We start from the raw sequence: 24,825 nt of genomic DNA on the forward strand, positions 1-24,825 counted from the left end.
CCCATCTGCAACATTCTCCAGGCCTTAATGGGCCTTGTAGTACTTCTGAAATGAGTTTGTTCCTTATGAGCAGTGCTTCTACCTCAAGAGAGCACACCACACGGAGGTGGAGTCAATTTGTATTCACCCATAATTCCCTGGGCCTTAATCACTCTGATTTTCCCCCCATTATCTGTTAATGGATAGTTCCCGCGGAGAGAAGAGAGAAGTAAACCCACCTACTGTTTACAGGCCTGAAGCTGTCTACTCTGCTACCATCCACAATCCCGTAGTGGGTTGTATATACAGCAGCGAGTCCGCTGAAAACCAAATCTTCTTGCTTTATTAACATGCAACTCCAACATCAGGCTGATTATTGTGAAACAGATGGTACGGAACGGAAAGCAAACTCTTCCAAAAGGTGAAATTCCTCATAAACAAGATCGCTCCAAGCAGGTATTTTCTGCCTTTATGGCAACGCTTGGCAGTTTAGAAACTTTGCATTGCCTTGACCTATGAGTTTGACTGGGCCAACTTTGATTATGATGGCAGTTCTGTCTCCGGCTTTTCCAAAACAACCCATTCCAGCCCACTAAATATTCTCGATTTGTTCTCCCACTTGTTTACTCATTACTTTCAGCAAAGAAGTGCCTTGATTGATGTTCTTAATATCATTTGTTAGAGTGTGCTGCTTTCGCGACACAAAGCAGCATGGGTCCCTCTAAGAGTGAGCTTCAGTGAACCATTCGCCATGCCCCAGAGAGGAGTGTAAATCTAAGTATCAGATTTTTCTCTTCCAGAGCCAAATGCTAAAAGTGATCCTGAATTCCCCTCCAATTCAAACTGCTCCTCAGCAGAATTGTTTAAATAGAGTAAGGGGCAGTGGTGGCGGGGAGGGGGGAGTGGTGATGTTGGAGCGCAATCAGCTGAGGGACAGTTTTTAATTAAACAATGCCCTGTGTTATACTTAACCACGCACTATTATCAGAAAGTTAGACTGTCTTTAGTTACTTTAGTTTCATTATTTTACTCACTGTCAGCTGATGGCTCTGCATTCACAATCCAAGTAAAACCGAGACATCTCTATCAAATTCCCAGACTTTGCGGGTGCCGTTAACGTACAGAATTCAATATGCTGCAGCTGTGTCGTTGTTACATAAAGCGTTCACTAAACTCTGCAAGCCAGACCCACAAGCCCCAGTGTCCCAAACAACCTTCAACAGCACATGAACTTCAGCCGGGATAAAAAAAAAAAAAAAAGTAAACAGCATGGAGAAATAAAGACCATTCTTTTTGAGAGCAGTTTGTTCCCTCTCCCCCTCTCCTGTCCTCCACGTGGGAGAGATATTAGGCGTTTGTGTTTTAAGGAGCTGTGAAATACATAAACCATGAGCCACAGGAACGCGAGGCCCTGTGGATATGCAGATGGGCTTACTTTGCTGGTGTCAGGGATGCTTAGAGGGAGCAGGCACAGGAGCAGATTTCATCTAAAGGATTTTCCTAGGAGTGCAGAGGGACAGGGTGGTGGCAGCAAAGAACGCTCAAGAGACTCGGAAACAGAGAGCTGGAGGAGGGAGCGAGACAGAGATGAGGATAGAGAGAGAGAGCTGACAGTCCCATGTGGCCCTGTAACTATATCCAGAGTCAGCTCAGTGCAGAGAAAGGGGTGAGGGTGGGACAACGCAGGGCCATGCTGATTGGGCAGCCCTGGAGAAGGGCTGGGGGAACGACAGGAAGTGACCTCAGTCCAATGAGGCAGCTATAGGGGTGATCGAGCTGACTTCCTCCCTTGGCTCCCACTAAGAAACAGGCTGCCAGCTTGATTCAACCCCTGTTACACTGCCGAATACGAACCCAGCCCTACACAGGCTGCTTCACAGGAGCTAACAGAGCACAGTTTACTCATAACATCTCACAGTCAAACCTCTGTTGCTGTCCCAACCTTTTTTCTCTTACCATCTGTCTATGTATCATGTGGCACTCTTTCAGTTTAGGTTTGTATATAAACATATGAATAATGTTTTTGAAGCATGTAGGCCTACTTACTAAAATTCAAACACATATCACTAGTCGTGTTGTATTTTACATATAAATATATATATCACCCTCTTTTTAGAATGATCAAAAAATCCCATTAAAACATCAGATCCAACACTGAATTTGTCCTCGTAACAATTATTGTGTGTGTAGCCAAATATATCCTGTAGTTCACTGCTCACTGCCATAGACCTCCATTGTTTTCCAAAAAACATTAGAACACATCATTGAGCCACACCTGTGCACTGGGTGACATGTTCATCATAAAGTAGGAGTTCGTTTTGTACACCATCCTTCACATCAAATGTGTCTTAATCCACAAAAAATAGTTCCCAACAAATGCACAATTTATTCATTTTTTAGTAACATTTGGTTGAAACCACAATGCCCAGCTGTTTTAGGGATTTGCTGACCCTTTAAAAAAAATCTAACTACATGTTACAAGGTGCTCTACTTCAGTAGGAATCAGTGAGCTTGGGCCCAAGAGCCACAATCAGGTTAGGAAAGTAGAGATGGACTTACACATTGCTGATCAGTTAATGCTATTTTTTGGCAATAAGAAGAACATAGAAAAACACCAGCCTTATTCTTCAAATTGAAGCACACTGTATACATATCTCTTTTTCATTCCCCCTCGATGCACCTGCTCACAGACATAAACACACACATGCACGCACACAGGGTCAGTCAGGCAGGTGCAGAGTTATCTGCATAATGAAGCAGGCCAGGTCTCCAAAGGGACAGCGTTGTGCACTGGGGTCAAATGAGGGCTGCGCATATGGCAGAAAAACAGATCCATGAACCCTGCAGCAAGCTCGACCTTATAGTGTACACCCTCACACAAATAAGCAAACTGAATGGGGATCAAAGAGTGCAGTGATCCTATTGCACGGCTGCGCGGACGCACTCGTGCCACCCTCCTCCCCCTCTCTGGCTGATGCCTACTGCTACACACAGACGCACATGTGGGCTACAGAATATCTCATCTGTCAAATGCGTGATTGCAGAACACATCATCAACTCGGTCCCTTTCAAACTACTAAGAGCTGCTTTGATCGGCCCGTACCTTTTTACTAGACGGTCATTGGGGACAATTGTCTGTCAGCTTGTGCTGATGCTTACAACTTACTGTATGGTTTGTTTTTATGCAGAAGACATCGTCTTATGCAGCATACAATGCCATATGTTTATGTTATTGAAAAAAAGCTTGTGAAGCACATGTGGTAATATGTTACAGGAGAAAGTTCAGTATGTATGCTCTGTTTCTTTTGGCGCCGGAGGAGATGTTTCAATTCCTCTCTCGTCCTGGAAATATCAGGGGTCAATGAGTTGCAGTTGTCACTATAACTCAAAATCAATAGGTGCAGAAAAACTGAGATACTCCCTTTTTTATATACCCCCGTGTCAGGTTAGCATTTTGAAAAAAAAAAACGGAGAATAGGAAGTTGATGTTAAACAAACCTAAATTACTTTATAAAACAATTGCCCTACATACAAACCTATCCCTATACAAAAATACTTTTCAGTGGTCAAAAAGTTGTGACATAAAAAATGTAAAAAGCAGGAAGTGACTTGCCAATTGCAGGTTACTAGTTAATTGCACAGCAGTGTTTTTCAGCAGCGGATCCTCCAGGAGCTCAGCTGGTTAGGTGGATTGTGTATTCGTGCTTCTGGTACCCAGGGCCTATGTGGTGGGCACTGGGCTGTGGAGACCTGGGGTAAAACCCTAGATGAGTCCCCGGAGTATCCACCCCACCCCCCTCGCAGTAGCTGGCCTAATGTCAGCATTGGCAGGAGCTTGATAGAGCACTGGTCCGGCCCCATGGCAGAGTGTATAGGCCCTTTTATTGACGCACAGGAGATGGGCAGTTCTCTGGAAGCCTGAGTCAGCAGATTGTTGTGCTGCAAACGAGTGTGCAGGTTCGCAGTCTGAACGACATTTATTGCGGCCGCGGCTGAAGCGGTGCAATGTTTGGATAGACGTGTAGGGAATTCTAATGCCAAGCAGATGAACTGGGAATCTGTCGTGCTCTCGAAATAACTGTCGTATCACTGTATTAAAAATGTTGACGCGTGAGCATGTTGTAGAGGAGAGAGTGTAGAGTGTTTTGGCAGCCTTGACAGTCAGCGTATGTCCACTGGAGACATGATAAGATGATTGGTTGACATACAATAAATGTTTCAGATTATTATTTTTTTTATATTATTTTGTCCTTGCAGTAATAGTAATAACACTCTGCCCATCTGAAACGAGACTATTTAACTGCTCTTTCTCTATTTATTTTTGATTCACCTTTCAAAGCACAAATTCCTTCATTTAGACCTCCTTCAAAATCAGTTTTCTTTTTCAGACGCTAAAAATAAATGATTTTGCATGTAAGTGAATCAAAAAAGATGACGCTCACCATGTTCAAAGTGCAAGGCCCCGGCTGGTCATCTAATTTATGCCTGATGGGAGCAGATTAAAACTTTTATTATTATATCTCATGAAATTCACAGGCAGGGGCCTTTGTCACAAATTTGTTGAATTCAAACTTCATGTGTAAGAAGTCAAAAAAGAAATAAGGCAGAGTGAGACCTCTGCCATTCACGCTTTGCTTATTTTCCTTCTTACGATTTTCTATGTGTTTTTGTTGTTTCTCCTCTGCAGAGGAAGGATTGAACCATGAATGCAAGCTCTGTAGTCAGTCATTCGACTCACCAGCGAAGCTTCAATGCCACCTGATTGAGCACAGCTTTGAAGGCATGGGAGGAACCTTCAAGTGTCCGGTCTGCTTTACAGGTATGCATTGTGTATGTGTGTGTATCATGGGCTTGCAACCCAATGAACTGATTACAAAGATTAGAAAGAGTTTTTTTATGTACATTTTAACACACATTTGCATTCTCAATATGCAAAGCTTTCCATTTCCACATTGTCTCTTTTTTTTCTAGTTTGAAAAGGCAAATGGGTTCTAAATGAGTTGGGAAAGGTCATGCAAGCGGGGTCGGCTAAAGCGGGGAACAGTTTGCTGCATGTGGCTTTTTATTTAGTCAAATTGCCTCCAAATCAAGGCCAAAGAAGTGTCATGAGGTGAGATGGGAGGGAGGGGGGGGGAGAGAGAGCAGGGGGGAAGACAGTGTGAGCGGAGGGGAGATGGGGGGGCGGGGGGGGAAGAAAAGGAGATGTGTTAATTGTGGGTGGCAGTGGTGCTGATAGCTGTAATGATCTCATCTGTCTCTGTGCGTGGAGGTGGAAGGACCGGACTCCTCCTGAGAGGATAGCGCCCTCCTTCAGTGTCAACAGGGTTAACTATCTCTATAATGAAATCTGCAAAGTCGTTAACTTCAGCTCTTCACTCTTTCTCCCTTCTCAGCTCTTTAGTCTTCCTCGCACTTTTTGGGTCCTCAGCTCATTCCCAATTAACATCATTAGCTCACATTTTGCAATTGGCTCACATATATTTTTTTTTTACCTCTTCGTCCACCTCACTGCTCAGCTCCTTATTCATTTTTCCTCGTCTCTCTTTCTCTCCACTCCCCCTCCCGCTACTGCGCTCTACTTCTCTCATTGCTGTTTGGGCCTTATCTCTCTTTTAGCAGAAGCCTATTGATATATCCCCACCCTGAGCTCCCCCACCCTCCCTCCACCCCTCACAGGGGTCTGGGCATTTAATATCCAGAGCATGCCTCCTTCATCTGAGCCTTCATTTTCCACCGCCGGCTTTGACAGACAGGTCCCCCCTCTCCCTCCGCGTCCATATCGATCACGGCGCATGAGAGAGAGGGATGCTGGGAGGGAAGAGGGGAGGAGGGAGAGACAGAGTGCACCCTCAGGACAGTGGTCGCAGAGCAGACAGACAGATGGGCGAAGGCCCGTGGTGGTGGGGAAGGCAGGCTGTGGAGAGAATGTATGGACAGAAAGGCCTCCCTCTGTTGGGGATGCAAGGGACAGGCAGAATGAAGTCAGAGCATTGGGAGGAAAAGGAGGAACTGAGAGTTCGCCTGACAGCTGTCCTTGAATATATCTTTTCAAGTTGAGCCTGGCAGAAAGTAGAGAAAAGACTTTTACAGTATATTGTTAGACAATTGTTTCGAATTTTTCATTATGTGTTTAGACATAAACTGTACAGTTGTGCAGCAGCAGTATTCAGATATTTTTATAAAGTAAAAGTAGCATGATTGGGAATGATTCTCGTCTCAGATAAATGTTGCAAAAGTCAACAGTGCGGAAAACAGGACGCGTTTATTGTTTTTTCACTTCATTCAAAACCTCAATCTTTAATTAACCTTAACCTTAGTGGTTTTGTTGCGTAAACCAAACCACACATGGGATTCAGGATGTGAAGGATGTGTTTTACTGGATTTGTTTGATAAGCATTAACACATAAGCATTGCTTTTATGTTTTGGCTTATTCAAAGTTTAGCTCATTTCACTGTTTGGTTGTTCAATGTAAAACAATACATCGTATTCTATTTTTTATCTTTAATCTTAATATTCAGTGTAGGGGACCAAAAGTAGAATATTTCTCTCTGAATTTCAGCAGTGTAGAAGTCCAAAGTCTAGGACAAGTACATCTTAATTGTTACTACTACTCTAATGGTTAATTAAGGACTTTTCCAGAGCCTACTTTTTATAATTCACCATGAGGTTCAAGCCCGTTTTGTTTGTAGGCGTTGATGAGTCAGTGCATGCACTATTCCCAAAACTTTATTTACAGATTAAAAGGATGCCTATTACAGACGTAATGAGTCAGACAATAAAAGCAAAACTTTGATCAAAGTAGGTGGTTCTGGTAATAGCAGCTGGGTCATTAAGCTCGTCAGATTTACAAGGTTACTATTAGTTCAAAAAAAATCATCCCAACTCGATGCCCATGTGTTAGTTTGATCTACCCACCGTGACCCAAAAACTCTGTGGGAGGCAGGGAGTGATTGTCATTCTTTGACACACCTGATTATCCTCAATCTGCACCGAAGGGAACGGAGAGAGAGGACAAACCATACTGCGAAAAACAGACCAGAGGAAAAAGAATGGGGAAAAGTAAGTCGTAGTCGGTAGATGAGGGGGAGACAAAATAGAGGAGAAAAGGAGACAAAACTTGGAGGAAGCTGAGAGGGTTGCAACTGGCAAGTTTGGATGTGAGATGAAAGCGGGGAAAGAGAAGGAGGAAAAGAGAACTGTGTAGGGAAGGGAGGGTAAATGGAGAGAGGTCCATAAGCCCCTGGATGATGAGAGGGAGGCTGACTCTCCCAGGACAGATTTGACAGGTTTCAGAAGTGGGGGAGCCTGCAGCTAGAAGTGTCTGCCTGCACCCTTAGGAGCGGTGGTGAGGGCTGGTGTGGAAATTGTGATTGGGAATATGTGCTTAAGACAAACAAAACAGAAGAAAGTGTGCCTGATGAAAGTCGCGTGTGTGTGTGTCTGTGTGTGTATACACTTTTCTTTTACTTATGTCACAGCGTGAAGTACAAACTCTAAAAACTACAGGATGCAAATCTGCAACAGTCTCGACAAATACAGTAGTTTAATTGGCTTCTTGTTTAGTTGCTGCCGGTGCTTGATGTTAGAATTATGGCATCTTGCATCCAAAAACAACGACATAGGCTTTAGCTTTAACTCAAAACTAGAATTCTTCAGCTCCAAATCAACTTACACAGCCGACATGTTTGTGTTGCCTCAGAAACACTTGGATCGGCCTCTGCATTGTGAACTCTCCGGATTAAGCAGAAACGAACACATGTAGACTAGACGAATGAATAAATGAAAAGGAGAAAGGGGGGAAAAAAGGATAAACTTTTTTTTTTTTTTTCTGCCTGCACAAACAGCTTAGTATTGGTGCAGTGCAGCCTGCAGAGAGCACCACCCTGCCAAAATAAAGATGAGCTGGGGCCTGTAGTAAAGGAGACGTCTGCCATGGGCGGCCCCTGAGATCTAATCAGAGGGCTTAATATCCCCCACAGCGAGGAGACCTTGGCCCCTCAGCCCCCTCAGCCCTGACACCCCTGACGCCCAACCCGGCTCAGCGCTCTGTTCAGCTCCGCTCTGCTCTGGCTCCATGGCCAACAAACTCCACAAAGTTCTCTCTCTCTCTCTCTCTCTCCCCCCCCCCCTTATTCTCTCTCATTCTCAGCAGGGAGAGTCACAATGGCCAGCCACTGATCCTGTTTGGATGTGGTTTTGGATTATTTCTTTCCTGTTTTCTCTATGTCCTCATTTTAACCCTCCAGGCCGACTTTTTCTCCTTGCAATGGGCATTGCCGTGGCATGTTTCATATGTGACTCATGCTGCTAAATTCCAATACAATGTCCCCTCATTGTCCGTCTCAGCTTATCCCTTTATTACATGTTGCGTGCTAATTTGGTGGTGAAGACAAAGAAAGAGTGTTCATTTTAACTTGCACCACTGAGTAAATGGCAACCACAGTTTATATTAGCAAACATTGCGTTTTCCAATCATCTTTAGAAATCATAAATATAACCCAAGCCTTCAAAAATGTCAAAACTGAACTATATGAATTAGCTCAAAAGTAGTTGAGCTTCCATTTACATCTTTGCCTTAAATGTCACAAGTCCATTTGGTATTTATTGTTCTTACAGGAGACTCGTAAGTGCCATTAGTGCATTTGAGGCTCTGGCACTTTAAATCAGCTGCCATTATCCACTTGCATAATAATGAATGCAGAGTCATAAATTGATAAATGCATAGCTGATTAAATGTGTCTCTTACTGGAACTGAACCAGATATGCGCGTAAACAGCGAGCATCAGCCAACTTGACATCTCAGTTGCGTTTGGCCCTATTGTACAGTATTTGAAGGCCCCCCTGGTCTCAAATCCATTTTTATTTTTGCTGTATTGACTTTTTCCTCCGCTAGCCAAAGACATAATGAAGGCTTCCTGCAGCTGCTGTGACCTGCCCCCGTACAGTATATGCAGACAAAACACAGCTAAAGGAAAAAGCTATTGTTTATCATCGCATTTTGTCTTCCAGAGCATGTATTCCCCACAAAGAAAATTGTCATCGTTTTTGGAGCATAACAGAGGCACAAATGTGCATGATAGCCGAGGCCTTAACCTTGGGCGGCAATGGTTTGTAGCAGACTCTAAAAACCAGCCATCTATCTGCAATTATGTTTGTCTTCATAATGTTGTGGTCATTAGTTTCAGAAATGGACCATGGAGTTGTTGTTTGTCCATTAGAGGAGGTTTGTTCATTTCTGGTTAACATGCTGCCATGTTCCAGAGACAGCTGTCAGCCAGGCATTAGCAGTCTGAAAGCACCACCAACTGCAGTGTGACTGCTTTGAATCCAAACTTTTATTTCCCAGGTCAGGAGTGTGACATTCAATGAAACCGAGTGCGTCTCAAGTGTACGCAGCTCAATAATTAATAACCACTCTCCCAGGTGAGCTCAAATTGGGACAAGTTAATGTTGCCGAGGCCCGCCACAGGGCTGCAGCGACCCCGAAGCCATCTCCGACAGACACCTCACCTTTTGTTGCTGTGCGTTTTTCCCTGCTCTCCTCGTGGCCCCACGGTGCTTCCATTAGAAGAAAAGTTATTTTGAGCTGTAAGAAATTCAAATGAAGCCCCCACATGCTAACTTTTCCAGAGCATCCAGACCTTTGAGATTAGACAGCCGTCCTTAAAGCACAAGGGTCTGGGATAACAAACAGCATGTTTGAAGTGCTCCTTGGAGAATGCAGAGACACACACACACACAGACACACACACACACTCACTCAAGATGCACACAATTGCCTCCCCCTTAGCTTTCCAGTGTGGACTATGGCTTAATTAAAGCACAAATGTATGGTATATGTTTTAAGTTCCAGTGAGTTGTGTGTTTATATGATGGCGAATCTAGACTAGAGTGTGCATGAATAAGTAGTGCAACATCATGAATATTTATATTGTCAATATAATTAGCGATGTAGACTAATGGAGGCCATGTTTTGCACTTGAAGCCATGCCAATTTTTTCCGTGGTTGTTTATTTTCAGGCTTGTTGTCCCCACAGTAGTGCTAAATAAAGAGCATCATTATTACCAAAACATTATGCATTTGCTAACTCTAGTGCCATAAATATGACCACTCTAGCTTCACAGTTAACATCTAAATTGTTCTGTTGTTTTTTTTTTCAATTATAGCATTATAGCTCATAACAATGTGTTTTCTATTGTTGATAGTGCATTCATTTGTTTGTGATTAAGTAATTTTCCTTGCCATTTGACATACTCTGTCTTCAATTTTTATTCCAGCAGAAGCAATTATGATGTTGCCTTTGTTCCCTTAACGCAGGCTACAAGGCTGTACTACTCTAATTTACCAGGGTCATCATTAGGAAGCAAAGAGTATTGGCATATTATAGTGACTTTTTTTTAAATGCATTATGTACAACATTTGGAAAATTCTCATTAATTAACATTAACATTAATAAATTCCTTCTCCTCTGTCCCTGTGTCTCCTCTCCTTGCATGGGAGCAGTATTCGTCCAGGCCAATAAGCTCCAGCAGCACATCTTCTCTGCACACGGACAGGAGGATAAGATCTACGACTGCTCGCAGTGCCCACAGAAGTTCTTCTTCCAGACAGAGTTACAGGTGAGCCTCGGGCTGGTGTTTGCAAAAAAAAAAGGGCCACCAGCAGAAGCTGCGACCACTAATCGCACATGACAGCTTAACAAACACTAAACACCGCTCACCGCGCTCCAGCTATCCCCTCCATCCCGGCTGGGATGAGAGACTCAGAAGGAATTATTTCAGTCCGTTTCCAAAACTCATTTGTGATGTGCAGATATGATTTGATTTGCTTATTAGACCAGCAGAGCACTAAAATATCTGGAATTAGAGGATTAGTGGAATGTTCGTTTTTGAAGAGGTAATTACAGGCAGTGCAGAGGCAAAAACACAGTTGAGTCAATATGCCTGCATCTCCCCTCCTAATCACAGAGGAGGCCTCATGGCTAAATATGAGCTTTGTCCTCCGGGAGACCGTATCTGCCCTTCAACAAAGTTAGTAGTTGGACTTATGAACTCGCAACGTTAGAGAGATAATCCATTTTCTAGCAATCTTTTTCTCCGGTCCTTGGAGAAGCTGAAAAAATGAAACAGACCTTATTATATTATTTCACTGTGGTGGTGTTTTCAAGCAGCTCTGTTTTGTTTTGGGGATTATCTGCCATACACATGGCACACTTCTCATATCCAGAATCTCTTTCTATTACCTTTTGAAACTGAATCATTAAAAAATGAGTAATAAGTCCTATCACTGAAATTGTTCTTAATTCGCCTTAAAGCGCAGAGAAAAAAAAACGAAAGCTCCTGAGCTCATCCTCAAAGTACATTTATCTGAAACTTGGATTAGCAGCACTACGTATTAGCAAGTAGCCAGAGGAAGTATCCAGGGCCTGGCAGCCCATTGATCGGCAACGATTTTCATATTGAGATTCAGGTTGTAAACATAGAGGCGTGTGTCTGCCAGGAGGAAGGTGAATGTGATCATTATCTGCTGGTCAATTGAGCACCCCAACCATGAATTAAACAAGTGGAAGGTTATTCATCAAGCCTCGCGCTCCACCAAACTGCCAACATGGAGTCTTTTCATTCACGCCAAGGCCTCCTACTTATCACATTTTCATCTCTGATTGGTACTTGTGTTCTCCGTACAGCAAGGGTTGTTGCAGGTGCCTGTAAATAGTTTAACCTGGGGATGTTTTCCTACATTTTCTTCGAATGAAGTGATCTCCGCCTCCCGAAGGTGTTGTTTTGTGCATGATTATATTGTTTTACACCCTGTGTGAAAAGACAAGAGTAGAACTTGAAAGACCTATGGCACTTTTGTTGTGTAATGGGGGCCCATGAAAGGAGAGCGGGAATGAGCTTGGGGGATAAGATGATCCTCACACTCAGCCTTCACCATGCTCTAAAGGCAATCCCATGTGAGTGCGTGCTCACACTCTCTCAAACACATATGTGGCTCACATAGATGCGTACATAGGTACTCTTTCTTATCACATTCGCACAGAAAAATACACGTCGTCAGTTTATTTTGTATTGTGACCAACTTTCTTCTTTGTCTTGAGAAGCAACTGCTGAACTTGGTGGATGTTAGATTTGCCTCTTACACTGTCTATAGTTGAAGCCCTCAACAAACAGCACAGGTTGGAGTCTTGTTTTTAGTTGTTGTTTGTTTGCGGTTGCCATTTCCCATGCATCGCACTTCAAAATGTCTCCCTGACACAGGGCAGTCGTTTGTCAGTCTGTCTGAAGTAGAGCTGTCTTCCAGCAGCGAGAGAAGTGGAAGCTCTCTCCCTTTGCCAGGTCTTGAGTTTGGAGTTTCTCCCTGTTCCTCCCTGACACTCTGGCCCACTCGCAGGCTGCCTGGGCTCCTCATCTCTCACAGTAGTCGGAGGGGTCAAAGGGCCAATGCAAGCTGGGAGAAGGAGCTGCGAGAGGGAGAGCTGCCGCGGCAGGTAAAGGGAAGCAGGAACGATATTTTATTAATTTGCTGCTGAGATCCTGAAACAGACCAAAGGCTGTGACAGGTATCCAGTGCACCGCTCCACATCCTCCCCCACCGCCTCCCCCCGTGAACTCTACCCTGCGAGGGGCTAGCCAATTTTCGCCAGCCTGTCGAGATGGATGATGGGAGAGCATCCGTCTAATCAGCCCTCCTAGGACCCCCCGCCCAGCCGCCCCCCTCAGACTGGCCAGATTGACTGACTCCTGGGCCTGTGTGCCCCAGAATCCAGATTCCAAAGGAGAATAATCTCTCTTGCTCTCCCTCGCTCTCCCTCTTTCCTCTTTCTTTCACAGACTAAAAAATAGGCACTGAGATGCATAGACCACCATTCCCCTCAAAACTCTCCAGAGAACTCCCCTCCACCATCACACACACTCACACAGCCTCCACCCTGTGCATCCCTCTCTCTCTCCCCATTAAAATATGGAGCAAAGTCTAGATATTTCATGAGGTGCTGATGGGGAGGGCAAGCTGGCTGGCTGTGCAGCGCTCTCTCTGACCCTCAACTACTGCCCACCCCTTGAGCAACTAGGAGACATGGCTTCATTACATCCTCTCTCCCAAATAAGACACTTTTGTTCTAAAATTTTAAATTTAGATATAAGAAATTGAAAAAGCAGCTGCCCCCTTTGGAAAAAATATGTTGCTGTGTGCTAGCAAAGTCCATATTGCAATGTGAAACATGATAATAAACTTTGAGTCAGCTTCAGTTTGATACAGTAGCTCTTTAGAATTTGAAAGGAACTGAGACACTCACAATGCTGCTAGGCTGGATTAATTAACCAGATTCATTAACTGATGGGCGTGCAGTATTAGCCACAGCTTAAAGCTGACATTTCTTTGAGCGCAGTTCATTTGTGAAGAAACACACTAGTTCAGCTCCTCCAGCGATGCGGCGTACTGGAGGGCTCTGCAATCGGAGGCTCCTCTCCCAATGATTCCAGTTACTCCAAAGACAAGACAATGAGATTGAAATTACACAACGGTGAAGATGACATTTTCAGCGCCAGATTCCCTCGGTCCTTTTAAGCCGGGCTGTCTTTTTTTTTTTTTTTTCTTTTTTTTTTTCTCAATCGTCCAATTTCATTATCATTGCTTGGAAGTGACACCAGATTGTAAGTCATGTGTTAAGTCGTGCCGCAATCGGCGGAGGAGTGGAAGGACCAGGGTGCCGTATTACTTTTCCCTCTCCTCAGACGCCCGCAGGACACGTACCTTAATTGGAGTGTCTTTTAAAAGGATTCCTTCAAAGACAATCCGAGGCGCCCTGGCCTTAATGAGTGCTGAAAGTGACAAGAGCACATCTGCATCATGTTGTACTTCCCCACACAAATGAGATTCTCCTCTCCCCGTGTGATAGCCATTATTGCCAAGCTGTGACCAATTCCACCGTTTTAATTAAGCATATTTATAGGCTTCACGGTCACCAGGTGTAAACAACTATGCATGTCATAACGTCCGTCCAAGACAGAAAAGAGGGGGAAAAAATTAGAGATGGACAGTCGCAGAGAAGGGAGGGGGTAGCGGAGAGAGAGAGAGAGCTATAGAGGTGACAACTGCATGAAATGAAATGGGTTAAATGTATCTAAAGTGTGTATGCAGTACACTGTTTTTTCTTTAAATGCATGAAATAACTTGAGTTTATTCTATGAATGATGGCTCTTCAAAACAATATTTCAGGCCTTTCTTTTTCCCCTTGCCTTTTCATGACATCTTAAGAACGGCACTCTTCAGCATGAAGCAAAGACACCTAATTCCCCAGAAGTTTTTTTTCTTCCTCAATTTTTTTATGAATTTTAAAACATGCCCCCAAAAACGCCCCAACTGCCCCACGTCCCAAAAGTGTCGCACAAAAGCAAAGCTTCATGTGTTTGTCCCTAAGCGGCTCTCAAACACCCCGTTTTCTCTGAATATCTTGATCTGCCAAGTGTGACAGCTCTTCACGCTTTTGAAAGTTGTATATATATATTTTTCTCCTTTCATATGACAACTTGTTTTCTTCTTCATCACCCCAGGTGCTCAGAATTCTGTCACCATTTCAAAAAGTTGCTCTACAAAATAAAAGAACAATGAATTAAGGAAAAAAGAAACAGCTGCTTGTGAGGCGCCATCATTAATATTTAAGCTTATTTATAATTATGTACAACACTGTACACACACTGTAAATGGGGACATAAACACCCTTAGATGACTAGTGATGTATCACAATAGTGGTGTTCTAGTTTTTGTAGGTGGATCAGAATTAGACAGCATGACAGACCTAATGATCCTGGGAGGATATTCTCTTTCTCAGTGCGTGTGTGTGTATACATCAGTGTGCGTGCTGTATGTATTTGTCTTTGTGTCTGTCTCTCCCAGGGTCTGATATGTGCATGCAAACACATTGTCTGGAGGGAGACATGACAAAAACTCCCAGAAGCCTTTGAGCTGTTCCTTTTTTTTCTTTTTCCTGTGTTGCACCACTGGGGAAAGTTAAATCCAAACAAAGAGGAGACGCTTGGCGTACTGTGCTAGAATCCATCACTGGATCTCTCCCTCAAACATGTCTCCTTTACTTTTCTTAGTTGACTCTTTCAGCAACTTTGATAAATGCCATTTCAAGCGCTTCTCAGGAAAATTCACTACAGGTTTAATTTGCTGCCTGTAGTGATTTGATTTTCAAGTGTCTGTTATGCTGTTGATGTTAACAAAATGCAGCAGAGGCCAAAATAAACAGCATTAGAACAATTATTCCCTCTCGAATTTCAGATTCACACATCGTACCGGCAAAGTAATTTGACTCTTCAGTTTTTCGAAAAGGATGTTGAAATGATACCCGTCAATTAAAAGCATTTATTTATTTATTTAAAAGCAATGTACCAATTTGCTCCTCCATTTCGGTGGGAAAACACAAGAGTGCAGATCAACCCCTCGCCCTCCGATAAGAGCGTGGAAATGCAGCAGAAAATGTAGTCCTCAATTTTTTTTCGCATTTGTGAAGTGGCATATCAAGCAGCACGGGGGGGGCAGACGCTCTGTAACATCCCTAGTCAAAGACTGTCCCCGACTGAAGTGGTTAAATGTGAGAGTAATTGTGTTTTGTTTCTGGGACTGACATGTGGAACCCCATGGACCCCATCTCCCTCCCAGTGACAGGCAGAGATCCTCCCCCCTCGCTCTGTCTAATTAGAGGATGTAGCCCAGGGCTCATGTCCCAGGAAGACCCATCCCCCTCCCAAGATGGCTCCCCTAAGAAAGCCCTTAATTGGGTTCTTTAGTCATAGTCTTCATTTTGGCTGGAAAGGCATCTGTGTGTTGCAATCACCTCAGACTACGGTTTGTATCGCTCTCCAGTGTTGTTGTTTTTCCCTCCCTCTCGCTGGCCCTCTCTCTATTGCTTTCTCTCTCTCCCTCTCCCCCTGTCTCCCACTCTCTCCTCACTTAATGAGGCCCCATAATAACACAGCAGTTGTGCAGTTGTTTTGCTACCTCAGTCAAACAGCGGGATCACTGCATAGTGTGTTTCTAGTACCATTCACTTGTCTACTTAGACAGGGTAATGAGTATCATTTGGAGCTACAAAGCACCAGCCCACAAAAAGGGTGGTCCGTCATCTCCGGTTACACCTCAGAAGCATTTGGTCGGGGTAGTTAGACATCTAATCAAAGCATTTCAAGCACTATGGATGTTATATATGTTTTTACAAGCGTTCGGTGCAAAGATGACCGGACGCAAAATGACACACATGGAAGACATTGTATTGCATCGCTGACGTCAACGCCACCCTAGCCTAGTGCTGTTACTGTACGACCATGACTCCCCGGACACCTCACTTCAAAACAACAGTCTGTTACCAAGGAGACCAGGCCGGTTGTGGCACAACAGTGTTTTGGGGTCAACCCTCCCTACGGCCTGATAAGTGATGACTGTGGAGAATGCCAACTGCTGTATTATTTATTTATTTGATTGTGTTCTTCATTGGCTAAACTAGCCAGCAGTAAGCCTGGCCTGAGGTCAAAGCAGGAAAGGATTACTCCCTCAGTGGACTGGTCAACAGTAGGGAATGCACAAAGGGAAGACTGAGTCAATACTGGGCCGAGTTCAACACACCATTAAAGATCAAGGCAGAATGCAACACTCTTGTCTTTCTCCACAGCAGTTTTGAGCGATAAGAAAACACTTCTCAAGGTGGCAGAACTTTCCTCAAAACTATCCGAGACACAACGGGGTCTTTATTGTCCATTGTTTATCTTCTTAAATCATTAAACAGACATGCATTAGCTCAAATATCCAAGTCATTTGATTCCTTAAAGTCGCCCTGCAGTTTGGAAACCTCAAAGAAAGAGTAAGGGGTTCTTTGTTTTAGTATGATTTGATGACATTCTCTTATGCGTTAATTAAATTCCTGAGTGATGACTACGGGTATGCACAGGTCTCAGTGGTTTTGTGCACACTCCCCGTGCTCCAGATGCAGCTATGCAGACTAACCGTATGCCAGCCATGCAGGGTTGGAGGAACTCGGCACAGACTGATAAGACTTTTTAATCATAGCTTAAAGGGGGATGTTTACAGTTTTTGACTGTTCCTTCAAATTTTTGATTATAGATAAACTACATAAGACACTTTAGCCGCAGGGGTTAAAATAAATGTGCTTCACTGTTCTAATTAAATAGTATCTTTAATGAGTGATCTTTACTGTAACTAAGACTTACTTGACTCACATTAGCACATCCAAGCTTTACCGTTACGAGCAAATGCTAGCACATCAACAGACAAAAGTAAATGTCTTGAATCTTTGAGTAATCATTAACTAATGCAAATAAGTTTTCCTTTTGTCAGAAATGTACAATTACAATATTCTCAGATACCCCAACAAAATAATCCGTTCCATATTTGCAGTTTTCCTGTCTGACCTTTAATAGCTTTTTATATCCTGTACACATTAAGAAAAAATACATTTTGGGCTTGTATGTTTTATGCCTCTGCGTCGGCGACAGGCATAACCGGAGGCATTGCATTTTTAGGTTGTCCATCTGGTCCATTCTCGTGAACATGACATTTTTGTAACACCCTCTTCTTATTTGGCTCAAACGTCCACCAGGACTCAAGGATGAACTGACATTTTGGTGGTTAAAGGTCAAGGTCACTTTGACCTCAGGTTCATTCGAAACTCATGATTCCTATAACTCAGGAACGCCTTGAGAATTTTTTTGGCATATGGAGGCATACAACTATAAAGGGGTAATTCTATTTTTTTATTACTTTACATTAGACAGAAATAGCAGCCCAGTCTTATGCCCAGGTTTTCAAAAAAAACCACACAAGGCAACCTTTAGGGTCTTAATGAGAGGCACCAGGCTCTCAACTTATTCTAATGTGAACCCAACAGAGACTTTATAAAATGCTCACAGATACTGCTCCAGCCAACCAATCACTAAGTTCATGTAGGGAGGAGGATTGGATGGATGGATGGATGGATGGATGGATGGATGGACTTTTACCCAGGAGACCGCTGTTCGTGTCCCCGTGTGAAATTGACTTATTTTGTCATTATTTTGACTTGGGTTACATAACAAACTTTTCCTAAACCTAGTCAAGTAGTTTTGTTTACTTAACCTAATTGACACCAGGGGCTCTGTATGTGACGAGTTGGGAATAAGAATGGGTTGGTTGAATATTGACATACAAAGAACTTATTAAAAGAATGGATTTACAACAATTACAGTTGTATTAGTTAACAGCCTTGTCAACGTTCATGTATTTATTTATGCTTTTATTCAGTGCTAGTTTATGCACTCATTTTAATTTTGGTGGCATTTCTATTTCTATGATGTATAAATGTTAAAAAATGTAAGAATTTAAAGATACAGCTCCGAGAATTTGAAGACAAATTCTGTGTAATTCAGTGGTCAGCTCCACGCTTGTGTAAAGTGCACACTGCTTTGTTTGCTAGAGATGCCTTGAAAAGGTCACAGCCTAAAGAGTCGTTACTGCTCACTCAGCTCTCTAACCACTCGATAAAGCCTGGGTTTAATTTCACATGCTGGATAACACCAGGTAGAAGAGCAGACGCAATGTAGGCTACTTAACATGTGCTCTGCAGGTATTAACGTCACGCTAATCAAACATTGTTAGCTTGCGATTAATCTTCTCCCTGTGATGTTGGACAATGTGAAGCATGTCTTTAATGCAGCGAGATCAGTTGAAAGAGCGGATGTGTGTTAGTTCGCTGGACTTCCTTTGCAGAGCTGATGCAAGAGATGCACCTCTGTTGCCTCACTGGAGACCGGGTGCTATCGATGGAGACCAGAGCAATGGGGAACGACATAAAGAATGATTAGTTAATAAATCAGCTCCCTAGCCAACTTGCTCTGTCTCGCTCTCTGCTCTTCCCCAATCGTTCACCATTTTTTCCTCACCCTCTCCCTCTCTGCAGCAGTGTTAAATTCCTAAGACATGTTGCACCTGTTTGCATGAGTACACAAGACCCCTGCCGGATGTTCTCCCCCCTCTTCTCACACTACCCCTGAGGGCGTTGCAGTGGGGTGATGTAATCAGATGAAAGTGGTGGTTTTAACGGTGGCACAGAGCCGATGAGAGAATAGGAGAGGAGGAGGAGGCTAGCTCCGAGCCAATGCAGCCAGTCTTCATAAGGGAGAAGCGGGTGCGCATTATTGATCAGAGCAAAATTTAATTTAGTGGAGAATTGACTGCTATGGTTTACCTGAAACACTGCTGCTAACTGGGCCCCTGCAGCAGGCCTGTGTGGCCAGCAGGTGGTTGAAAGGATCGAGGAGGAGATTAAGGGTTGCATAGAAGGGAAGGAAATGGATGATAAGAGGAATGGCAGAGTTTCAGGGGGAATAGGGTGGCATTGAAGGAGGGGGGTTAAGATGGGAGCTAAAAGGCTTAATGGAGGGCATCTAATCCTAAATTGCCGTGATTCTGGTGTGACACCATTAGTGACATCCTTCGTGCCGGGCTAGTGGACATTTTGGTCATTTTATTGCACAAGACCTGAATAAGGTGTTTTACATTGATTTTGACATTTGTGGTTGTGTATTGTCAGTATTTAACTTAAACAGCGCCACCGATGCAGAGGTACTTGAAGAACTTGAAAAGGATGAAGATTGGAAAGTGAATTCCCCCCCTCCCGTCGCTACCACCCTCCATACTCATACACAGAACAGTTTATAGCTACTTTGCGGAGTTTAGTATCCACAGAGATAAAGGTATCAGTTTCATCTTCTTTTAACGTTTTTTTTATTTTTTATCCCCTCCGTCTTTTTCCTCTATTTCCCTTTAGTCTGCATGGCTGCCACAGCCACTGAAGTCGTTTAACACCGTCCTTGAGAAAGCCCTCAGTGAGAAAACTCCTGGCATGTTTAAGGAAAAGGTAGAATGCAGTGTGTGTCAGACAGAGCCGGGACATGCGGAGGGGGGAGCCATTCCCCAGAGGGGTTATTTTCCCCTCTAATAGCTGTTACGAGCCCTACATTATATCCAAGGAGCTACGTTCCTTTGGGGTCCACAGACAGACACACACACACACACACACACACACACACACACACACACACACACACACACCTAGACGCACTGGCACACTCACACAAAGGCATGCACACTCAGTTGAGCACAATTTTCCTCTCTCTGTTTCTCTGTCTTCCACATACACACACACACACACACACAAACGGGCACACGCACTCAGTCCTAGTCGCTTTGCTCTCCTCGTGTCAATATCCTGCCATTTGAAGTCACGTACTGCAGGGGCTTCTGGGAGTCGCCGAGGAGCCAGGCTGACGGGTAATGGGCCGCATTCATTAATAAGGTTGCCGTGCTCCTGTCCCTCCTCGGCAACGCCAAGGATGTCTTCACCGGGGGGTAGGGGGGTTGGTGGAGTGTGAGGAGGGGGAGGAGGTGAGGTGGGGAGAGCGAAAGCGAGAGAGAGAGAGAGAGAGAGAGAGAGAGAGAGAGAGTGTCCCGTGGGGAGTCTCCTCCCAGACTCACTTAAAGGAGCTTTATTTCAGCAAGAGAGGAGAGTGAGGGAAGCAGAGGAGCTGTCCGGGGCCGCCTCTTTAAAAAAGGGAGAGCAGGGCCCAGGCGAGCCACGCTAACCCTTACAGGGGTCACACTCCTGCTCCCCCCGTCAAACAGCTTATTACCCCACCTGTCGGGAAGTAATCGCCCTAGCTGAAAGGAAAGCTGTCGAGGTGTTTAAATGCTTTATATGGAGGCAGCTGAAAGGGTAAAGAGGGAAGGAATGAATGCAAGGGGGGGCTAATAGTCGTCTCCTAGAACTGCCCGAGGGATTCTGCACCAACAGGACTGAAGGTGACTGCTTTGGTAAACCTTCCCTCTGAGGTTGCAGTAATCATTTTAGATCGTCTCTTACCCTCTCACTCACTTATTTTCAAACTAGTGAAGCCGTAAAAAAAAAAAAGTCATCTCACATCCTAGTGCACTTAATTCTCTGCCTATGTGCAGGATAAAAATGTATGTGTGCGCTGAGGTGTGCGTGTATTTGTGCATGCATGCGTGCATGCGTGCTGATGTCTCTGTGACAGGTGTGTCTAGTCCATGCCAGTTTAGAGAGTCCAAGGCCGTGTTTTAAACAGAGCGCAGCAAGTGGGGCATGTAGTTTGCATTAAAGGGATTAGCAGTCACTTCAAAAGATGACCTGGATTCAGCCCACCAGGGACACCAGTTACACACCCCCTGGTCCACACTCCCTTTAAAGAACCTGGCACAGCTGCCCCACTACAACCACTCTCAACGGCCTGTGTGTGTGCCTGCATAAATTGGGGAGATACAGCAAAACAGAGTGATATTGTCAGCTTGTTATCCCGTTGTAGTGAATTGTGCACCTTTACTTTTTTGCAGAAGTGTGGACAATCAAATCTTCTACAGCCTCACCTGCACATAAAGTATTTTTCGACTGCTTTTCTTCTGCGCTGTACATTTACAGTACATTAGATGCATGTATAGGCACTGGATCAAAGGATGATGTTCCATCAGGTGTGCCAGTGTCTTGTTATGGATTTGTCTCCATGCACACAGTCTTTGATCAGGAGGCAGGTTTTTCTAAGGAGTGCGATGCTATCCGTCAGTGGTCTTGTGCCTTTGTATTAGACCCCGATTTAACTTAATCCCAAACTGCAATTGTTCTACACAGGTTTGATTCCTGTGCAAGTTAATTGGATCTGAATAATGAAAGCCTAATGATGATGTTGTTCACCTGTCAATCATAATATTTGAAATATGTTTCTAGGTGTAGAGCATTATTGTCCTTGTTATGGAAGATGAAAAATGTCCCCAATGTCCTTTTTAATGAAAGGGGAAAAAAGAAACATTTGTTTTATGTGATCATAATGTCTCCCCTGTTTCTTTCTGTGTCCTTGCAGAACCACGCGTTGACTCAGCACAGCAGCTAACGTGGCAAAGATCAGCGCTGTGGCCAAGAACAAGGATCACATGACGCAGAAAATAATGCCTGACCACCAATTACCATCAGTGCAGTTTCCCACTGACTGTCTTGCGCTGAACTTTCGGTTCAGTTTCACCACAAGGAACCATGCTACAGCAAGAAAAAAGAAAGGCAAAGAAAATAAAAGGAAAGGGGGGGGGTGGGGGGGGGGGGGGGGACATAAAAGAGCCCTCCGATCTTTACTAACCATTATTTCAAAAATAAAGAAAAAGCCAACTTGTTTGTACATAGAATTCTTCATGTGTTGCTTAACTACAGCTATATTGCAATCTTATACAGTATTTGCCAATGTACAGTTCAAAATGTTTGTCCTAAAAAAAAAAGAAGAGAAAGGGGGGGGAAAAAATATCAATGACATTGTCAATCAGACCAGATGAGACTCAACCAGTTGTGTAAAGGAGAAACAGGGTGCCACCCAGAGCGTTGGAAGCCGTAGGAGCCGGCAAGTGTTGTTAGGAGGACTCTTTTCATCAGCGCCACTCCTACTGTGCAGTATGTCACTCTGTATCTTAACATGGTCAATCATTATGGGGTAGAAAAGCTTGATTCACCAGCATAGGCTGAGATCTTGTCCGTGTTTTAACATGGCTGCCAGAGGACCAGCTGAGAACGGCGGTGCGTCTAATCTGCACTGCCTGCGCTGGAGTTCAGATGGGAGGAAAAATAAAAAAATAAAAAGAGAGAGAAAAAACAACACGGAGAACAGAAAAACAGGACAGGATGCTGATATATGCAAACGCAGTGACACAGATTTGGAAAAGGCTAGTTCCTCTGGTTGGCTCGTGAACAGAGGCGTGAAGCTCCCATGTGGCTCTCAGAGCATGGGGAAATCTCCAGCCCACTGACTCAACCTGTACATTTCTGTTGTCAATGTTTACTGCTCGTTGAAGCCTGGAGATTACTGGAATATTTTTTCTTTACGTTTTGTTATCTATACATATTTTTTCGCAGTAGGGGAGTAAAATCCATTTGGATTTGGGTTTGTTAAGACTGAACATAATTTCAGTCTGTTTTGGGGATAAACCGTGGTTACAAAACTCGGTCCCTGGCTCTCCTGGAGAGTGCCCAAGTACTCCTCTTGTATCTTTGCAGTGTCCCATTGCTCTCTGCTCAAGCTGGAAGCCTCTGTGGCAGCATACGAAACTTTAAACCATTCTGTTATGTAAATGTTTTGCATTCATTGAACCTGAGATGCACTTTTGTATAAAACTTTAATGTTTTGACATTTTGATTGAGAGTTGTTCGTACACAGTTTACAGGAAATCACCATCTCCTGCAGCAAAAGGACAGTTATCTCCGATCTTATTAAAATGTATTGTACAAATATGGAGTTCTGTATTTGACAGACCTCATTTTTTGTGTTGCACATGTGATGGAAATATTAAAAACTGTATGAGGAAATGGCTTCATTGTCCCTTCATTATCTACATAAAAGACTTGTGTATCTGAGTGTTAATGTCAGTGAACACAATTAACCTGTCAGACGAGACCTATGATGGCACCAACACGATCATCATCAAAAGTGTATACTGCTTTTTTTTTCATTGTATCAAATTGCATCCTATGTTCCCTCACTCCCTCGTGGCTCTCGCTAACAAACATCTGAGCATCTTAAGGGAGGTCTGTGTTATTAATGACTCCATTACCCATCACCCTGTGCGGTCCCATTCTACACACCCTTGCGCTGGGTCTATTTAGGGAGTCTCCAGCTCTCCGGGAGACTGCAGAAAAGATTCTTCTGCCTTTGCCGGATGGGGCGAAACCCCTGCAACAACATCTGTCTGTCCCGGCAAATGATTCATCAATGGTGACACACGAGCAGCATAACATTTATCGAAGCTTTCAGTGTTGTTTTGAAAAGGCTCAGCGCTGCAGCTTATTGTAACTAGGTTATGCTGTGAGTAACAAATGACCGTGAACTCACGCTTTATTTTAAATACACAGAAGATACTGCATTTCATTATGTACTGTATGTATGAAATACTGCATTATACCATATATTGTATGCATATTAAAACATACATGGAACACTAAGAGAAGAAAAGTAATATTCATATTTTTGATCTAGTGTGTGCAGAGCGTGTATAAAAACTATTAAATATGACCCCTCTGGATGTTAATATTAAAGAACGTTTGTCACAGAAAATAATTTGTGTCATCGGGGTTTCTGAAGCTTATTCAATTTTCTTATTTCAAGCGTAACATCAAATGGGCATGTTGTCTGTCACATATTAGATTTTATTACATTACTATAATGAGGATCATATGAGGAATGGACCGGGGCCTCTCACATTGACAGACCCCTCGTCCAAAAGCAGAGATGGTATGGCCCAACATTAACTGTCATACTGAATGCAAGCTGGGCATCCATTAAACAACTTTGCTAGCATCTCCTCGTGCCAGGCACTTTTAATAAGCTTCAAGGGCATTTGAACGGGTCCAGAACTTAGCTTTGCCAGAGATGGACTGGCCCACATCATCCATTACATTAAATTGGGTGGCGGCCTCCAGCTCATATTTATGATTTAATTAAATTCACTTGTGAGGCGTATCAGAACCACTGCGGCCTCCCTTTTAACGCCAGCCTAAGCAGCAAAACACATACACACACACACACACACACACACACACACACACACACACACACACACAGCTACACACATGAGTGCATACACAAGCGATGTGCTTCTGACACTCGCCCAAGTGTGAGACTTTGTGGGCGCTTTGGCAGGGGCGTTCTCAGGGGTTCGTTTAAAGCAATATAATTACACAGCCCCCAAGTATTCTTCCATCAGAAAGCAGCAGAATGGATGGCTTGTTCAGAGATAACTTAGC

The 24,825-nt window shown here is 43.8% G+C and overlaps 1 protein-coding gene across 7 annotated transcripts in view; it reads left to right on the forward strand.

Moving 5' to 3' along the window:
- Nucleotides 1–22,113, forward strand: part of LOC129089046 (zinc finger protein 521-like) — an 89,719-nt gene extending 67,606 nt beyond the window's left edge. For all 7 annotated transcript variants that reach the window (XM_054596374.1, XM_054596376.1, XM_054596375.1 and 4 more), the window contains 3 exons: nt 4,667–4,798; nt 10,485–10,600; nt 21,908–22,113. In XM_054596374.1, the coding sequence (XP_054452349.1) occupies nt 4,667–4,798; nt 10,485–10,600; nt 21,908–21,937 (278 nt within the window). In that variant the 3' untranslated portion in view covers nt 21,938–22,113. The remainder of the gene's footprint in view (nt 1–4,666; nt 4,799–10,484; nt 10,601–21,907) is intronic.
- The last annotated feature ends 2,712 nt before the right edge of the window (nt 22,114–24,825 follow it).

Source organism: Anoplopoma fimbria, chromosome 3, assembly GCF_027596085.1.
Source record: "Anoplopoma fimbria isolate UVic2021 breed Golden Eagle Sablefish chromosome 3, Afim_UVic_2022, whole genome shotgun sequence".
Classification (NCBI taxonomy): domain Eukaryota; kingdom Metazoa; phylum Chordata; class Actinopteri; order Perciformes; family Anoplopomatidae; genus Anoplopoma; species Anoplopoma fimbria.